Here is a 17,163-nt window from a genome sequence, read left to right on the forward strand (position 1 = left end):
TTCTGGATATTTGCAAAGGCTCCTTCCACCTCTCAAGCGCCACGGGGCTTCAGGTGCTACTTGCTGCATGCCCCCGTTAGTCGTACAAGCCCCCTGCTGCAGAGTCTTAGAATCTGGCTGTGGGAGGCCGAATCAGCACAGTCATTCCCTTACTGCTCTTGATTGCAGTGGTAATTTCTTATGAAGTTGGGCAGGTTTCCACATAAATTCCTGGGATTTTGTTTCCAAACTGGCCTTTTTGGACTTGAATGAACTTTAAAAAGGTAATTCTTCTTAAAGAGTTTGCAGCTTAATGGAATGGCTTTACCTAATTTCCAAGTACGGTGTACATCCTCGCATAAGCCTTCCAATTAAGAAGTTTACATTGGAATGTCCATTCAGAGAGGTCTTGGGACTCTTTCTTCCACGTATTCCTTTCAGCACAGTTGTAGAAGTTGAGTCAGGTGATCCTGGGCCTCTTTGCTCTAAAGGGAGAGGACAGAAAAGTTTCCCTCACCCAACTACAGAGCAAGGTGCTACAAGGTTTATAAATAAGGTACATGGCACACTGGATGTGCATGCGCCAAAGAGACTGGCTTAGCCACCAAAGCAAACAGGCTGGAGATGGAGAGAGTTCAGGACAGAATGAATGGGTACATTCTAATACTCTCCAAATATTTAGGTGATGAGATAGTTTGTTTTAAAGAAATAGTAATTCACGGGAGTCTGTACACCCCTGCAGAGAAATAGCCTTGAAACCCAACTCTGCCTTTTCACCTGTGATCCATTAATTGTTACTTTTGTATCAAATCAAGTCCCATTAATACTTGGGGGATACTGAACAGATGTGATGTTATTTGCATTGAAGAATTATGTTGTAACTAAAAACATGATATTTAATTTCTCATATTGGGATCTATCAGAGCCCTAATTTTTATGACCCGTCATGCCTTCTGTGTGGCTTATCAGCCAAATAACACAAATCTTGGTTTGTAAACACTTGACTAAATAATTCTCCATCCCATTTGGTGATGCTTTTCATTTTTACACAAACTAGCAAATAAATGTCAACTACAACATACGAGAAAAAAGTGGTCTGAATGAATAGCTTGTATTGTTTTGATATGTAAGTGAAAGTAAATATATAGGAAAGGGGAAGAACTATTTTCCCCATGGGTAAGGGCGGGGAAGGAACACAGATTTAGTGTTTTATAATTTTGATGTGACCTATGGGTGTTTTGTTTATTGTTTGATTTCTGCCGTGCTCAGTAATTATATTCCCTTCCCTTAGGCCTCCAAATGTTCCCCCTAAGCCCCAGAAACACAGGAAGTCCAGACCCCGCTCACAGTATAATGCTAAGTTGTTTAATGGGGATTTGGAAACATTCGTCAAGGTACTGGCACCAGCCATCTGGGTGGCTGATCTCCATGCTTCTTACTATAATGGTCTCAGCCTCGCATAAAAGGAGGCAGGTCATTATGTCCAAGTCTGTCCTGGGGCTCTTTGCTTTCCCAGAAAATCAATATAATATTTCCTGAAGTCAGAGAGAAAACAATATTTGGTTTGAGTACTTTTAGTAGAGGAAATAAATGTGGGTATTATTATGCTGGCAAAAGAGAAAGCCCTCTTTATTTAAAAAAGAAAAAAGGCATAATTTGTACAAAAAGGAAAAGAGCTACCTGATAAAATGTTTTCGTTTTACTCATGCATATGAGATGGCACAAAATGTATTATTAAAGTTCATTGTTAGGGTAGCTCTCAAGTTCAGCACGAGTTTTTATTTCCCTTGACTTGAGGAATTCATTATATTGGATAAATTGTAAGACCTTGTGGCCTATATCTTGTATCTCTGCTGTGTTTACTCTGTCTTCTTTTTCATCCTGCATTTCTATAACGCTTCTAGCCGAGGACGAAGGAACTCGCACGCAAGACATCAGGTATAGTGCTAGAGACAAGCGAGGACACAGCCTCTTTTGCTCTTGGTGTCATTTTCAAATCAGAGTCATGCTTGGCTTTAATTAGGTTTTTTTAAGGTCTTTAAAAGAAAAATGTTTGCAGTTGAAAATCAGACAGGCTTATAAATAGGCTTTACTTAAAAAGGAATTACAGAAATCAAACACTGATTTAAGAAGAATAGTCTTCTCTAGTAAAACTGGATAAACTTGTAGTTTTTATATTATGTGTTTGGCAAATGGACCAAATTTGAGTCACGAGCTTTTATTAAGGTAAGTCAGTGTTAAATACCAAGTGCACATTTAATACTGGATTATGTACCCTCATATAAAATATGCCAAACAGAAAAGAAAAGAACTGGGTCTTTCATAGCTAACATCTTATGACACAGGCTGCGGTGTTTCTGAAGACTAAATTTACATAGGAAACTACATCATTGATAATCTCCCTTAATAATATGGTACAGATATCTTACTTTAAAAAAAATTATTATTTTTTTTTTTTTTTAGATTTTTAAAATTTATTTTTAGATAGAGGGGAAGGGAAGGAGAAAGAGAGGGAGAGAAACACCAATGTGTGGATGCCTCTCGTGCGCCCCCTACTGGGGACCTGGCCCACAACCCAGGCGTGTGCCCTGACTGGGAATCGAACTGGTGATATTTTGGTTCACAGGCAAGCGCTCATTACACTGAACCACACCAGCCAGGGCTTACTTTCTTAATAGTATATTATAGATAGCTTACTTTCTTTAAAGACAGATCTTTTATTGAATGGGTAAACTAATGGTTGTAAAACGTGCGTGCACGCTTGTGTGGCGTGTGTAGGGACAGACAGATTCACACATGCATAGAGAGACTGACTACTTCTCATGGCCTTAAAAATGGGCCCTAACCCTGGAATTAAGTGAAAGGTCACTGGACAACCTAAATAGCCATCACAAGTCCACTGCCAAAAGCCTTAAACTCAGAAGAGCCTTCTTGGCTCTAATTTCATATAAAATTATTGTCAAATTTGATTACCTAGTTTCCCAACCCAGGGCTTGTAAGCAGGGGTAAATTAGCTGGAGAGAAGGGAACAGTAAAACGGAAGCACTGAGATGAGCAGCCGAAAAGGCCTGGCAGAGAAAGAGACTGTAGAAGAGCCCAGAAAAGCAGATGGATTGTTCTGTTGTATCTGATAACATAGTGTGAGAATGACTGCTCAAGATAAAAGAAAAGCATATATTATATTTTTAAAAGATTTTTTTATTAAGAACAGTTAAACTGGATTTAGACACTAAAGAAAGAGTAAACCAGTTATCGCGGGAAAATCACTGATGTGAACCCTTCACTCTCCTAGATGGCACATTAAAGAATCTTTGGTAATAGCAATAACAGCAGATACAGAGATCTCTATACTTCTAAGAAGTGCTCAGTCAGTCAAGGTCCCCACAATGTCACTGTGAGACAGAAGAGCAAAAACCATCTTTCCTTTTTCCTGTGGGGAAACTGAGACACAAAGGGATTTCTTTGAATGGTAGGTGGAACACTGTTCATTGTTCCACTTCTTGTAAAATATTCTACCAAAGCTCCTGGCATCCATAAAATTTAAGTAAACACACACACGTTTTGTTTTTTTTTTTACTCTATGATTCATCATATCTGAATGAAATACTGATAATAGCTAAAAGATTAGCAATTACTTGAGTAAATGTAAAGACAAAAATATTTTTAAGTAATATGCAAACATGAGACATCTTTTGAACTATTTTAGTGCAAACATTTTCCTTTTAATAACCTTTATTGTTTATTTTTCTTTGTATTTTAACACTAAGTTTAGCAAAGATGCAAACTAATATTCTCCTTTCATCACTTATATTTAAATATTTGTTGCTCTTTTACAATGGTACATGCATTGTTCATCTAAAGGTTACTTCCCCTAAAATACACTTGTATCTTAAAGAAAAATCCCCTCACATATTCAGTAGGTTTTGCTATAATTACATTGTCATTGTTGTGTCAGCTAGTCCACACTAAAGAGAGTTTTTATTCTTAAGGAACTTCTTTAAGAAATTAATAAAGTTTACATTTCTAAAACAAGTTAACTATTAGAGAAACTTAATATAGGCTCCAGAAGTAATTGAACCATTAACTGGTTTATAGACTGATTAGATTGTCTTGAAACCTAAAATAAAACTCTTCCTCAAGTAGTGTATTACCCATTCTAGGAATAATAAAGAGTTTAAATTGCTGAACCACATTATTCCCAGTCTTTACTCTGTGGCTTAATTAGAAAGGTTAGTGGATTCTGAATTGTTCTAATATGTTAAGGCAACCAAATTCTCCTTGTGTTTCAGAGTAAAATTCCTCATGAATTAGTACCTATGTCAGCTAATCATTTGGAACCTCCATGTTTCCTTTAAAATCTAATTTCTGAAAGAGCAGAGTCTAAAAGTACATGAAAAATAACTCCGTAGTCAGTAACCTTCTTTAGCTACACAGAGTGCATGGCATTTAACTGTGACCTTCGCAACTCCTTTGTCTCATTTGTCATCCTATACATGTTTTAAAGCATTTCTAGTATTCACATTTGTTCAGTATAGTGCTCTGACTATATTACAAGATACGAGAGAAAATGGCAAAAAATGTCATTCCTAAGAAAACGAGACTTCCTGGGATGTGCATTTGTGCCATTTTTAAAGTCTGTAAAACATGAAAAAATAACAATGAAAAATCTGTAAGGATAAGTAAGTTCTGGTGCAAATTAAATACATAACACATTATAAGCATCTGTAAAGCTGTTTTCATATCATGCACCTGGAAACATGAAAACCTCTCAGGGACCTCACCGAGAGGGTGCTGAGGTGGCTGTAAGGCTGTGTTTGGTGACTAGTGTGGCCAATCAGTCCTAAGATGCTGTGGTCAGAATACACAGTTCTTTTTAGGTCCATTAGGTTAATTGTATAAATAAGCTTTTAAAAAATGAGTGATTCATATGTTCATTTTGATATGTGTGCCTAATGTAAGTAAAAGAGATGAATTAGCTTTGCCATCTCTAGGCACAGCCGAGTTAAGTTAAATCAGGATTGTTTTAAATGTATTTAACTTGGTTTGCTCCAGAACTGCAGTATACCTTTGGTTAAATATAATTTTATATTTGGCCCTTGTGGAATATAGGGAGGGGGGGCGTATTTGGAAACAGTCATCTGAAAGATGAGCAGTGCCTGCACTCCATGTAGTTAAACCATGAGCTTTATTATTAGGTGTGATTTATGCCTCTCCCTTGCAGCTAACTAACTGGCTTCTATCTCTTTGCCCAGGACTCAGGGCAGGTTATCCCCCTCATTGTGGAAAGTTGTATTCGGTTCATCAATCTCTACGGTAAGCCATAAACTATGAAATTCTTATTTTAATAAATAATCGCCAGGAATATTTCAGTAAATGTGTCTTTCCTTTTAACATTTAATTCTTGAGAAAGGGGGGAACCTAGAGGATGTAACGGATCTCTTACCCTCTCTTCCTTCTGTTCTCCTTAGGTCTTCAGCATCAGGGGATTTTCAGAGTGTCTGGTTCCCAGGTGGAAGTCAGTGACATTAAAAACTCATTTGAGAGAGGTAATTGCATGTCTGTACCTTTAAGCAAGTCATGTAAAAAGTCATCCTTTTCTGTAGAGTCGAGTGGCATACTCATTCTGTATATCTTCAAAACCTTTCTCTTGGCATTTATTTTATTTTGGATAGTGAGGTAAGAATCTAATTAGAATAGTCAAGAAATGAAGCCAAAATCGTGTGTCTTCATTATCAAGTATAGGAAAGCGCATGAGGTTTGTGTCTTGGGTTAGAAATGGCAGCAATCACCCCTCAGTGTGTGTGTCCAAGGTGGCATAGGAAGGGTCCTAGAAGAATGGTAAGGACAGCTCTGGGCCTAGATAGCAGGTGTTTGAGGCAACTCATCCCAGCTTCATGTCTATTTCCTTTGTTAGGAACACTTTCCTTCCTCTTAGTCCCATGACCAGACTCCTTCCGTGACCAGTTGGTACCTTACCCTTATTCACAATTGGCCGTCACGTAAGTCCTACTGAACTGTTGATTAGCCTATTTTGATTAGCAAAACCATACACTTTTGAGTCAGGCAGACCTAGGATCCAGTCAGAGTCTCTCATTTACTAATCCTGTGATTTGGGTCAAGCTACTCATCTCTTCCTTTGACCTTGGTTTCCTCACCTGCAAAATTCCAGGATTGGTGTGAGGATTAGGTGTGACCCATGAAAATACCTAATTCTTTAGTGATGGCTCTTAGTTATTAATGCTCTCCAATTATAACGGTCTGGATATATCTGCACCTCCTTCCTCTGCGTGGAAGTCAAGCGGAGAGCGCAGGGCGGGAGGCATCATGGCATGGAGGCAGGGCTGCTTTCTCCCTCCCTTGGTCCCATTTCCTCTGGCCCAGGCTTGGCAGGGAGCCCTTGAAATGTTGAAACCTTGGTTGAAGAGTAAAATTGGAGCCAGACTGTTTTCCTGTTCCAAATTCTCAGGCCAATATGATGTGTAGAGCAGAGCAGCCTCCCCTGTCAGCAGCTAAGTGTTCCAAGGCTCTGACATCAACCACATCCAGGATAAGCGTGAAATGGCGTAAAGCCTCAGGTTCCCGTGCCAGCCACCACAGGCACTATTATTTTTCCTTGGAAATTCCCCTGATATTTGTTATTTGTTTGTGATCTTTTTGGGCGAGGTTTTGTCACATTGGGCAAAAAAGTATATATTTTGGTAAATTCGTGTTTAATGATTTCCCATCCTAGGAGCAGAGAAAAGAGACCAAACATGTCCTTGAAAATAAACTGCCTCGAGAGGGGGGAAAAAATTAAAATGCAGGGTACAATTGTTGTGAACTTCAGAAGAGAAGAGCAGTCTTGCGAATAAAAAAATGGAGTTGGATTTAAGGCTGCATAATATTACGTTGAACTTAAGGTTTTTATCTCAATTTCTCATGGAAGGGGACTAGCCAGGCCACTTACCTAATATTTGAAAACTGTTTACCATAAAGAAATAATGAAATTTCATATTTGAGATATAGTTTTAAAATTTCCACTCTCTATACCAATTCCTTGGTACAATTAATGGTACGTTTTCAAATTCCCCTGCTTGACTTCAGAATCTTCCACTGCTGAAGGCAGCTTTCAAATAGGCCATGAATACCACCCACCCACTTTGGGAAACACTTCTTAATTTAACTGTGGGTTTTCACAATCAGGTTAAGCCTATAATATATCTGATGCATTCTGCTGATCCATATAGAATAGCCACACAGACCTATATTGTGTCTTCTTCCCAGTAGGTTAAAAAATACAGAATGTAGTATTTGAAGTCTTGTCAAACTAAGATTAAAGATTTTAACTTCAAGAAAAAAAGTTGGGTAAAATTTTAAATACCACAATATTTTATTTTAAGATTTTGGTAACTTGTAAGGGATTATTTGGTAGCATAAGATTTTAAAAAAGCTTTATTTTAGTCAACTATTTTAAGTTAATCATGGGGTAGTATATCTAAACCGATTATTTTAATTTTAGTACCATATAATCTTTTATAAAGTATAATTAAAAGATACACATATATATAGAAATGTGTGTGTGCATGTGTGTATGTGGAGAAACATATTTTTGCTCAGAGGGCGAAAAAGAAACACTGTGTATATAACCTTGTTTTTTGTTTTTTTTTTTAGGTGAAAATCCTTTGGCTGATGACCAGAGTAACCATGATATTAACTCAGTTGCTGGTGTTTTGAAGCTCTATTTCCGTGGGCTGGAAAACCCCCTCTTTCCTAAGGAAAGATTTAATGATCTGATTTCTTGTATCAGTAAGTGAACTTTATTTTTTAGTTTCCCACCAGAACTGTTCCACTAACCAGTTCCCTGGAAAAGGCAGTGGCCCCTGTCCACACAGCCTCCCCACCCCCACCACTACCCCGCTACCACCAGATTTCTGAGACCATTTGTTTTCTTTCTGGATTCCGCATGAGTCATCCTCCCAGCTGTGGCCTCGCCCTTAGCTGAGTGGCCTTTCTCCTGAACTTGCTCAGGCTCCGTAGAGCCCAAGAGCTTCCCACTTAGTGTCTGAAAGAAAGCAGAAAGGCAGGTGCCAGCCAGCTAAGGGAGAGGAGGAAGTTATAACCATGGAAATAGAACTTCTTTTCAGCTTTTGGTTCTGATTTTCTCCACCAATCTTAGGAGTGGGGTAATTTATCCATCTTGAATGTTACTTCAAGAAATAAGGTAAACTGAGATAAATGATTGTTCTTGCAGTGCAGAAACACCAGGTGGTAATTATCTGTCAGTGGGCATCCCCAACTGATAGGCAGAGTTGCGCCGGGACTGTGGATGATATAGCATGAAACCAGTCATCATCAGTGGGGTGAAGCACTGCTGTTTCCTTCAGTGGGGGCTGTAGACACTACCGGAGGGAAAGTGAAATGAATGTCAGCAATTAGGTATTAACTGCAGTTTTATTCCGTACATCTAGAAATGCAGTGCCCCATTAAGTCCACTTTTCCAGGTAAGGGTCTAAAGCTGACTTACCTCACATGGTGAGGGCTTTCATAAGAATCAAGCTTTATTCTAGTAAGGAAACCTCCTACCCCACCTTTCCAACTTCACACCTAATCAAAAACTATTGACTTTGCCTCAAAAAAATCTCTACTCAGCCCTCCTTCCCCATTCTCACCACCATCTTCTCCCTGAAACCGCTGTTACGGTCTCTTACTTCGAGGTTTTGCCCTAGCTCGGCCCCCTCCACATCATTCCGTGCTTCATACTGCAGCTAGATTTGGAAAGACAGATGGGGTTATATCACTGTTTAAAACCTATCCCAATATTTCCCACCTGAAATCAACCTCCTTAGTATGGACAGTTCACAGAATAGGATTCTTCCTCTATCTGATCTCTTTCTTCTGCTGTACATTTATCTCCTGCCATCCCTGCCCAGTTGACATTACATTTCAGCAGTGGCAAACTGCAGGCTTGCTGGGCCATTTCCCACCTCCACACCTTTGACCACAGTTTCATCTGCAGTCATTTGACATCTGCTGTGAAGTCTGCAGCAGATGAAACAGCACAGGCAAAGGCTTGGAGGTGGGAAACAGTGTGCTTGCAGTTTGCTATTGTTGAACAATAAAGGAAACCAGGAAGGGGTGGCAGGAGATGAATGCACAGATGTGAAAAGGGATCAGATAGATCTCGTTTCTGTCTGATCTAAAGGAAGGAGTCTGCTCTGTGAACTGCTCCCCGCAGAATACCACCTCCCCAAAGCAGAATTCGTCATTTTCCTCTCTATTAATGTTCCCCTGTGAACCTATGTCTATAATTTTTCTTATCACCCTATATCACAGCTTTTTTTAACCCCACCATTTCCCTCTGCTACAGAGAGAGTTCGGGGAAAAGGTAAGAATATGGGCTCTGGACTCAGACAGCCCAGGAAGAAATCCTAGGTCCAAATTGCTCACCAGCTGTGTGACTTTAGGCAAGTTTCTTAATCTCTCTGCCCCTCAGTTTCTCCTCACCTATAGAACAAGGAGAACGTTAGGTCATGTATCAATAGGGTTGTGAGAATTAAATGAGTTAATACATATAAACTGCCAAGAAAAGTGCCCGGCAGTTTGTTCAATGAAATGCCTGTAGTTAAGCTCCATAGACCCATGGGGTCTTGATGGATTTTTCAGTGTTGTCATTTCAACACTTGGCACAGTTAAACTCGAGGCACATAGTAAGTGCGTAATTCATAGTTGTTAAATGAAATGTAAATGAAGAGTCAAAATTCCACAAAATTTTTTTTGTTGGCATCCATACTGAAAGCCCTGGCTCTCATTGGGTATAAATTCCCCAGTCAGGATTACCGCCACCCCCTCCCCATACAGTCTGATGTCTTGTGTGGAATTCAGAAGTGTGTCTGTGTGTCCATTCCAAGGCCCTTGCATAGTCTGAGTCATCTCAGTGGGCCTCTGACCCAGCTGGAATGAACTGAAAAGGAGGTGTCACACTTCTGGAATTCTCTTCTGGCCATGTCCAAAGATTTCCCTCACATCCCAGCCAGAAAGCTGAAATCTGGAAAAATAATAAGCACTATACAATGCTTAGAGGTTTTCTAGGTACATACATCATATCAATGCTTATACATGTACCAGTTGGATAAAGAACATTGGGCTACATTGTCAGTTACTATTATAAAATCATTTCACATTTTTGTTGGATGAGAAATATTATTTCATTGTGGTTATTAAAAGATGAAGCCATTGAGCCAGAAATATCTAGGTTCAAATCCTAACTTAACCACTTAACAGCTTTGTAATCTTGGACAGAGACTAATATCTATTTATATCTTATTAAATGTCTGTTTCTTTATCTACCTCATAGAGTCTGTGTGAAGAATAAATGAGACAATCCATGCCTGGCACTTAGTAAGCCTCAATAAGTGTTACTAGCTGTCATCATTACAACTATTACAACTACTCCTACTATAAACTTGGGTCACATATGCCAATACCTAGGTTAGCCACTTACCAGTTTGTCTGTTATGCTAAACATATGGGTTGGTTTGTTTGTTTTTGTGTGTGTTTTTTTAACATAAACACTTCTCATGCATTTGGAAATGATGTTCCATCCAAAAGTTGTATTGGTTCCAGCATGACTTTGCCCAACATATTAAATGTTTTGTAACAATCAAAGACAAGTTTCCCACAATTAAAGAGTTAGGCTTAGCGAACTATGAAGACTTAAGGGAAAAATGGGAAATCTCCAAAAATACCTTTCTTTCATGCAAGCAGTTCCTTACACGAAATGCTGCAAGTGCCAACAAAGAAGCCTGAACGACATTTAGCCCTGTGTTAATTAAAACGATGGAAGGAATTAATGAAAATCAATGGATTAATAATCTTTGGGTTAAATTTTATGAAAATAGTCTCCATTGGGAACAAAAACCCTTCAGGACCTTCGTATCAAAGAAGCAGGAGCCCCGGGGTTTAAGGTTGCTAAGGATGCTACGTGCACCCACCAGTAGAGATTTAACTGTGCTAGTAATTTAAGTATTGTTAATGTTTTTGTTAGTGCTCTAGTTATAAACTTTATAGGTGTTAAGCAGTCTGTCCCAACCCTACTTTTATGTATAAGTTCTGTTATTTTTAGTACCCAGTTTTGCAGAATAGGATAGTTTCAAAAACATGTGATGGCATTGTATATAACAACCCCTTTTCTTCCAAAATCTAATCTCTTAAAAAGAGGGCCTCTCTAGCTATTACTGATTCATCTTTAGGTAAGCATTTTTTCTTACCAATGTGACCATGATGTATCTTTGGTTTTCCTGGATTTTCAATAAAATCTTCAAGAATGGTATAATATGTCCATCATTACATTCTCTCATTGATACTACATATTTTTTATAATTTGAATGATTGATTAATCGCCTACAATATGCAAAACTTTCTAGAGTCAAAGACTTGATTTTTGCATTCAAGAGGCTAAAAATCTAGTAGGGGAGATAAGATACTTACAAATAAGTGCAATGTAAGTTAGTATGTGATAGAGGCACAAAGATTTAGAAATTCTAGGGGAGAGAGCTCTTGTGGAGATCAATTGTTTCCATTCGTGTCATATTCTCCTGGAATTGCCATAATTGCATGTGACTTTCCCTAATAAGGTAATTACATGTGACAGTTATTTTGTATAGAAAAATCCTCCTCTTTCATCTTTTCCAAGAATTTACATAAGCCTCTGGAACACCTCTGAGTTTTTGTTTACCTATATTTGGATTGTTTGGAGAAAGATTTTTTTTTTTTATGAGGTGTTGTTATCATGCCATTTTTATGCCCCCAAAAAACATATTCTCTGAAAGCTGTCAATGTGTGTATTGATAAGAAAAGACAATTTGTCTTAACATTTTCTTTTTCTTTCAATGTGCACTACTCATTTCCCAATTCACTGCAAATTTCTTTAAAAATTGCTTATCTGAAGACCTCGTGATCTCAAGTGCAGTCTAAATTTGAAGCAACAAAGTTGGTAGCGTCTCAGTTTCTCACCCAAGGGTTGATTTTTTTTTTTTTTAAACCATCCACCTTGTGAATGTTTTTGTTAATGGTTATGCCCACACAGTCTGGGCAGCTTCTAGAATGTCTGTGTATTGGGGCTCTGAGATTCCCTAGGGCAGAAGTCCAAGTGACTTGCTTTAGAAGAGCTACTCAAGCAATTCATGGTCTCTCCTGGCTGTCTCAGGGCTGAGAGCCCGGCTGAAACATTGGCACTTTACTTTACATCATGTGGTGGTGTTTAGGTGACTTCTCTGGGCATGCAGAAACATTTTCAGAGGGCATTTTTTTTTTTACCTATCACAAAATCAACATCATCATTGTAGAAAATTTGAAAAATACACAAAAAAAGCACATAGATGAAAATACTGTCATGCGTAATGCCACTTCCCGAAGAGAATCATTGTTGTGTATGCACTCGGTTAGATTTCCTTGTGCTCTTTCTCTATTCATGTGCACTTCTCAATTCTTTTTTAAAACCAAAGTAGAACTGTACTGTCCATTGTGTTCAGAATCAACCTTCTTTTGGACTTTTTTATTATAGAGAATTTCAAACATTTACAAAATGATACAGAAAAATATAATGAACCCCAGTATAAATAGTTACCTAGATTTAACAACTTTCATTTTTTGGACAAAATTATCCCACCTATACCCCTTCCTTCATCCCTCTGACATCATATCACTTCACCTGTATGTATATATCTCTGGGGGAATGGAGATTCTTTTCTTTCTTTTTTATGTATGTACAACATAGCCACAATACCATTATCACACCTGAAAAATAAAAATTCATTAAAATGATCAAATCATCAATCAGTGCTTTTAAAGAACCAATGATTTATTTTGCTGGTAATATGTATGTGATCACTGTAGAAAAATTAGAAAATAAACTAGGAAAACAAATCACCTATAATTCCTCTATACAAAGATAATATTCAGCTTTTTAGTGTCTTTTCAGATTTTTTCTATACATATACCTATACATTTTTAAAAGTACCTTCTTGAGATATAACTCTCATACCACACATACAAACCACCCATTAAGGTGTACAGTTCAGTGGTTTTAGTACATTCACAGGATTATGCACATATCACCACAATCAATTTTAGAACATTTTCATGACTCCAAAAAGGAACCCCAATTAGCACACACTTCCCATTTACTCATAACCACCACCATCCCCAGGACTGGCAACTACTAATCTATTTCCTATCTATAAATTTACCTATTCTGACCGTTTCACAGAAATGAAATTATATAATACGTGGTCTTTTGTGACTGGCTTCATTTACTTAGCATAAGATCTTAAGGTTCTTCCATGTTGTAGCATGTATCAGTAATTTATCTTACTGCCAAATAATACTGCATTTATATATATATATAGTAAATAATACGCAATATATATATACATATATAGTAAATAATACTATTTACTCTACACACACACACCACAATCACATACTTTTAATAAAAATTGTGTCATATTAAGTGGCTACTAATGGATGTGAGATTTCTTTTGGAGGTCTTCAAATATTCTAAAATTGATTGAGATAATGATTGATCAACTGTGAATATACTAAAAACAATTGAATTGTACACTTTATTTTTTATTTATCTTTATTGTTATTTACTGTTATCGTTTATGTTTATTTCTGTTATCACTTAGGCCCCCTGTGCCCCCACCCCCCGGCAATGACCACACAGCTGTCCATGTCCATGAGTCCTTTTTCCTCAGTCCTCCCACCCCCCACCTCCCCCCGCCCTAGCCGTCATCCTGCTCTCTGAGTCTGTCCCCATTTTCCTTGTTGCTTCAGTTCATTAGATTCCACATATGAGTGAAATCATATAGTGTTTGTCTTTCTCTGATTGGTGTATTTCACTCAGCATAATGTTCTCCAGGCCCACCCATACTGTCACAAAGGGTAAAATTTTCTTCTTTTTTATGGTTGAGAAGTATTCCGTTGTATAAATGTCCCATGGTTGTTTTATCCACTCATCTACTGATGGACACTTGAGCTGCTTCCATATCTTGGCAACTGTAAATAATGCTGTTTTTTCTAAAAAGGGATGCTTTTGTTCTTTCAATTTAGAGTTTTGAGTTCTTTCGGATATATTCCCAGAAGTGAGATCACTGGGTCAAAAAGCATTCATTTTTAATTTTTTGAGATTTCTCCATACTGCTTTCCACTGTGGCTTCACCATTCTACATTCCCATCAACAATGCAAAGGGCTCCCCTTTCTCCACATCCTCACCAGCACTTGTTTGTTGATTTATTGACGATAGCCACTCTGACAGGTACGAGATGATATCTCACATTGGTTTTAATTTGCATTTCTCTGATGATTAGTGACATTGAACATCTTTTCATATGTCTATTGGCCCTCTCTGCATCCTCTTTGGAGAAGTGTCTATTCAGGTCCTTTGCCCATTTTTTAATTGGGTGGGGGTTTTTTTTTTGGTGTTAAGGTTTGTAGGTTCTTTATTAGTTTTGGATATTGACCCCTTATCAGATATATTGGCAAATATGTTCTCCCATTCTGTGGGTTGTCTTTTTATTTTGTTGATGATTTCCTTTGCTGTGCAAGAACTTTTTAGTTTGGTGTAGTCCAATTGGTTTTTTTTTTTTCTTTTGTTTCCCTTGCCTGGGTAGATATATCCAATAAAATTCTGCTATGAGCAATGTCTGAGATTTTGCTTTCTTCTACAGTTTTATGGTTTGGGGTCTGACATGTGAGTCTTTGATCCATTTTGAATTTATTCTTGTGTGTGGTGTAAGAAGGTGGTCTAGTTTCTTTTTTCTGCATGTATCTGTCCAATTTTCACAACACCACTTATTAAATAAACTATCTTTAGCCCATTGTATGTGCTTACTTCCTCTGTCGAATATTGACTATAAAGGTGTGGGGTTATTTCTGAGCTCTCTATTCTATTCCATTGATCTATATGTCTGTTTTTATGCCAATATCATGCTTTTTTTATTACTATGGCCTTATTGTATACAGTCCTCCAACTTTATTTTTTCTCGGGATCACTGTTGCTGTGCAGGCTCTTTTGTGGTTCCATATAAATTTTTGAAATATTTGTTCTAGTTCAGTGAAATACATTATTGGAATTCCTTGACAGGAATTGCATTGAATCTATAGATTGCCTTGGGTAGTATGGGAATTTTAACAATGTTAATTCTCCCTATCCATGAACAAGATATGTGCTTCCACTTATTTGTATCTTCAATTTCTTTCTTCAGTGTCTTATAATTTTCCAAGTACAGGTCTTTTATATCATTGGTTAGGTTTATTCCTAGGTATTTTATTCTTTTTGTAGCAATTGTGAATGGGATTGTTTTCTTAATTTCCCTTTCTTTTAGTTCATTGTTGGCATATAAAAATGTGACTGATTTATGGAAATTAATTTTCTATCCTGCTACTTGGCTGAATTCACTTATCAGTTCTAGTGGTTTCTTGGTGGAATTTTTGGGATTCTCTGTGTACAGTATCATGTCATCTACAAGACAATTTTACTTCTTCCTTTCCAATTTGGATGCCTTTTATTTCTTCTTATCTGATTGCTATGACTAGGACTTCCAGTACTATGTTGGATGAGAGAGGTGAAAGTGGACATCTCTGTCTTGTTCCTGATCCTAAGGGGAACGCTTGTAGTTCTTGCCTAGTGGGTATGATGCTGGCAGTGGTTTTGTCATATATGGACTTTATTATATTTAGGTATGTTCCCTCTAATCTCACTTTGCTGAGCATTTTTATCATTAATGGGTGCTGGATTTTATAAATGCTTTTTCTGCATCTATTGATATGATCATGTGGCTTTTATCCTTCATTTTTTTTAATGTGGTGAATCACATTTATTGATTTACAAATGTTGTACCAATCTTGCACTCCCAGAATAAATCCCACTTGATCATGGTGTATGATCTTTTTGATGCATTGCTGTATTTGGTTTGCTAATATCTTGTTAGAGGATTTTAGCATCTATGTTCATCAGGGATATTGGCCTAAAATTTTATTTCTTTGTAGTATCTTCATCTGGTTCTGGAATTAGGATAATGCTTTGGGAGCCTTCCCTTCTCTTGAATTTTATGAAATAGTTTGAGAAGGAGAGGTGTTAGTTCTTTTTGGAATGTTTGGTATAATTCACCTGTGAGACCATCTGGTCCAGGGCTTTTGTTTGTTGAGAGTTTTTTGATTATTGCTTCCATTTCACTAGGTGTAATCTGTCTATTCAGATTCTCTGATTCTTCTTGATTTATTTTTGGAAGATAGTCTATTTCTAGAAATTTATCTGTTTCATCCAGGTTGTCCAGTTTGTTGTCATATAGTTGTTCATAATATTTTCTTACAGTCCTTTGTTTTCCTTTGGTGTCAGTTGCTATTTCTCCTCTTTCATTTCTGATTTTACGTATTTGGGTCCTTTTTGTCTTGATGAGTCTGGTTAAAGGTTTATCAATCCCATTTACCTTTTCAGAGAATGTGCTCTTGGATTCTTTGATCTTTCGTATCATTTTTGTAGGCTTTATTTCATTTATTTCTGCTCTAACTTTTATTGTTTCCTTCCTTCTACCCACTTTGGGTTTTTTTGTTGTTCCTTTTCAGGTTCCTTTAAGTATGAAGTTAGATTGTTTATTTGAACCTTTTTCTTGTTTTTTTGTGTGGTTTTTTTGTTTGTTTGTTTGCTTTTTCTCTTTGAGATAGGTCTGTAATGCAATGAATTTCCCTCTTAGGATTGCTTCCCCGGTGTCCCACAGATTTTGGATTGTCATGTCCTTGTTCTCATTTGTTTCAAGGTATCTTTTGATTTCTTAATTATTATTTAATTATGATGTGTCTTGGTGTGGTCCTGTTTGGGTCCAACTTGCTTGGGACTCTCTGAGCTTCCTGGACTTATGTGTCTTTTTCCTTCACCAGATTAAAGAATTTTTCAGTCATTAGTTCTTTGAATAGGTTCTCAATCCCTTGTTCACTATCTTCTCCTTCTGTTATTCCTATGATATTGATGTTGTTATGCTTCATGTTATCCAAAATATTTCTTAAGCTGTCCTCATTTTTTAAATTCTTTCTGCCTTTTGCTACTCTGCATGGGTGTTTTTTTCCTACTTTGTCTTCCAAATCACTGATTCGATCCTCTGGTTCATCTAACCTACTATTTATTCCTTCCAGTATATTATTTATTT

The 17,163-nt window shown here is 37.3% G+C and overlaps 1 protein-coding gene across 2 annotated transcripts in view; it reads left to right on the forward strand.

Annotated features, from left to right (window-relative positions):
- The window catches only part of SRGAP1 (SLIT-ROBO Rho GTPase activating protein 1), a 251,609-nt gene that overhangs the window by 208,269 nt on the left and 26,177 nt on the right, over nucleotides 1–17,163 (forward strand). The window contains exons 12-15 of one of the 2 annotated variants that reach the window (XM_054580037.1): nucleotides 1,271–1,373; nucleotides 5,232–5,292; nucleotides 5,448–5,525; nucleotides 7,630–7,764. In XM_054580037.1, coding sequence (XP_054436012.1) covers nucleotides 1,271–1,373; nucleotides 5,232–5,292; nucleotides 5,448–5,525; nucleotides 7,630–7,764 — 377 coding nt within the window. Of the gene's footprint in view, nucleotides 1–1,270; nucleotides 1,374–1,883; nucleotides 1,918–5,231; nucleotides 5,293–5,447; nucleotides 5,526–7,629; nucleotides 7,765–17,163 lie in introns of both variants that reach the window. The other variant, XM_054580038.1, reaches the window with a different exon arrangement.

The sequence above is a fragment of the Pteronotus mesoamericanus genome, unplaced genomic scaffold (genome assembly GCF_021234165.1).
Source record: "Pteronotus mesoamericanus isolate MK-2021 breed Mesoamerican mustached bat unplaced genomic scaffold, CSHL_Meso_final contig_56, whole genome shotgun sequence".
Classification (NCBI taxonomy): domain Eukaryota; kingdom Metazoa; phylum Chordata; class Mammalia; order Chiroptera; family Mormoopidae; genus Pteronotus; species Pteronotus mesoamericanus.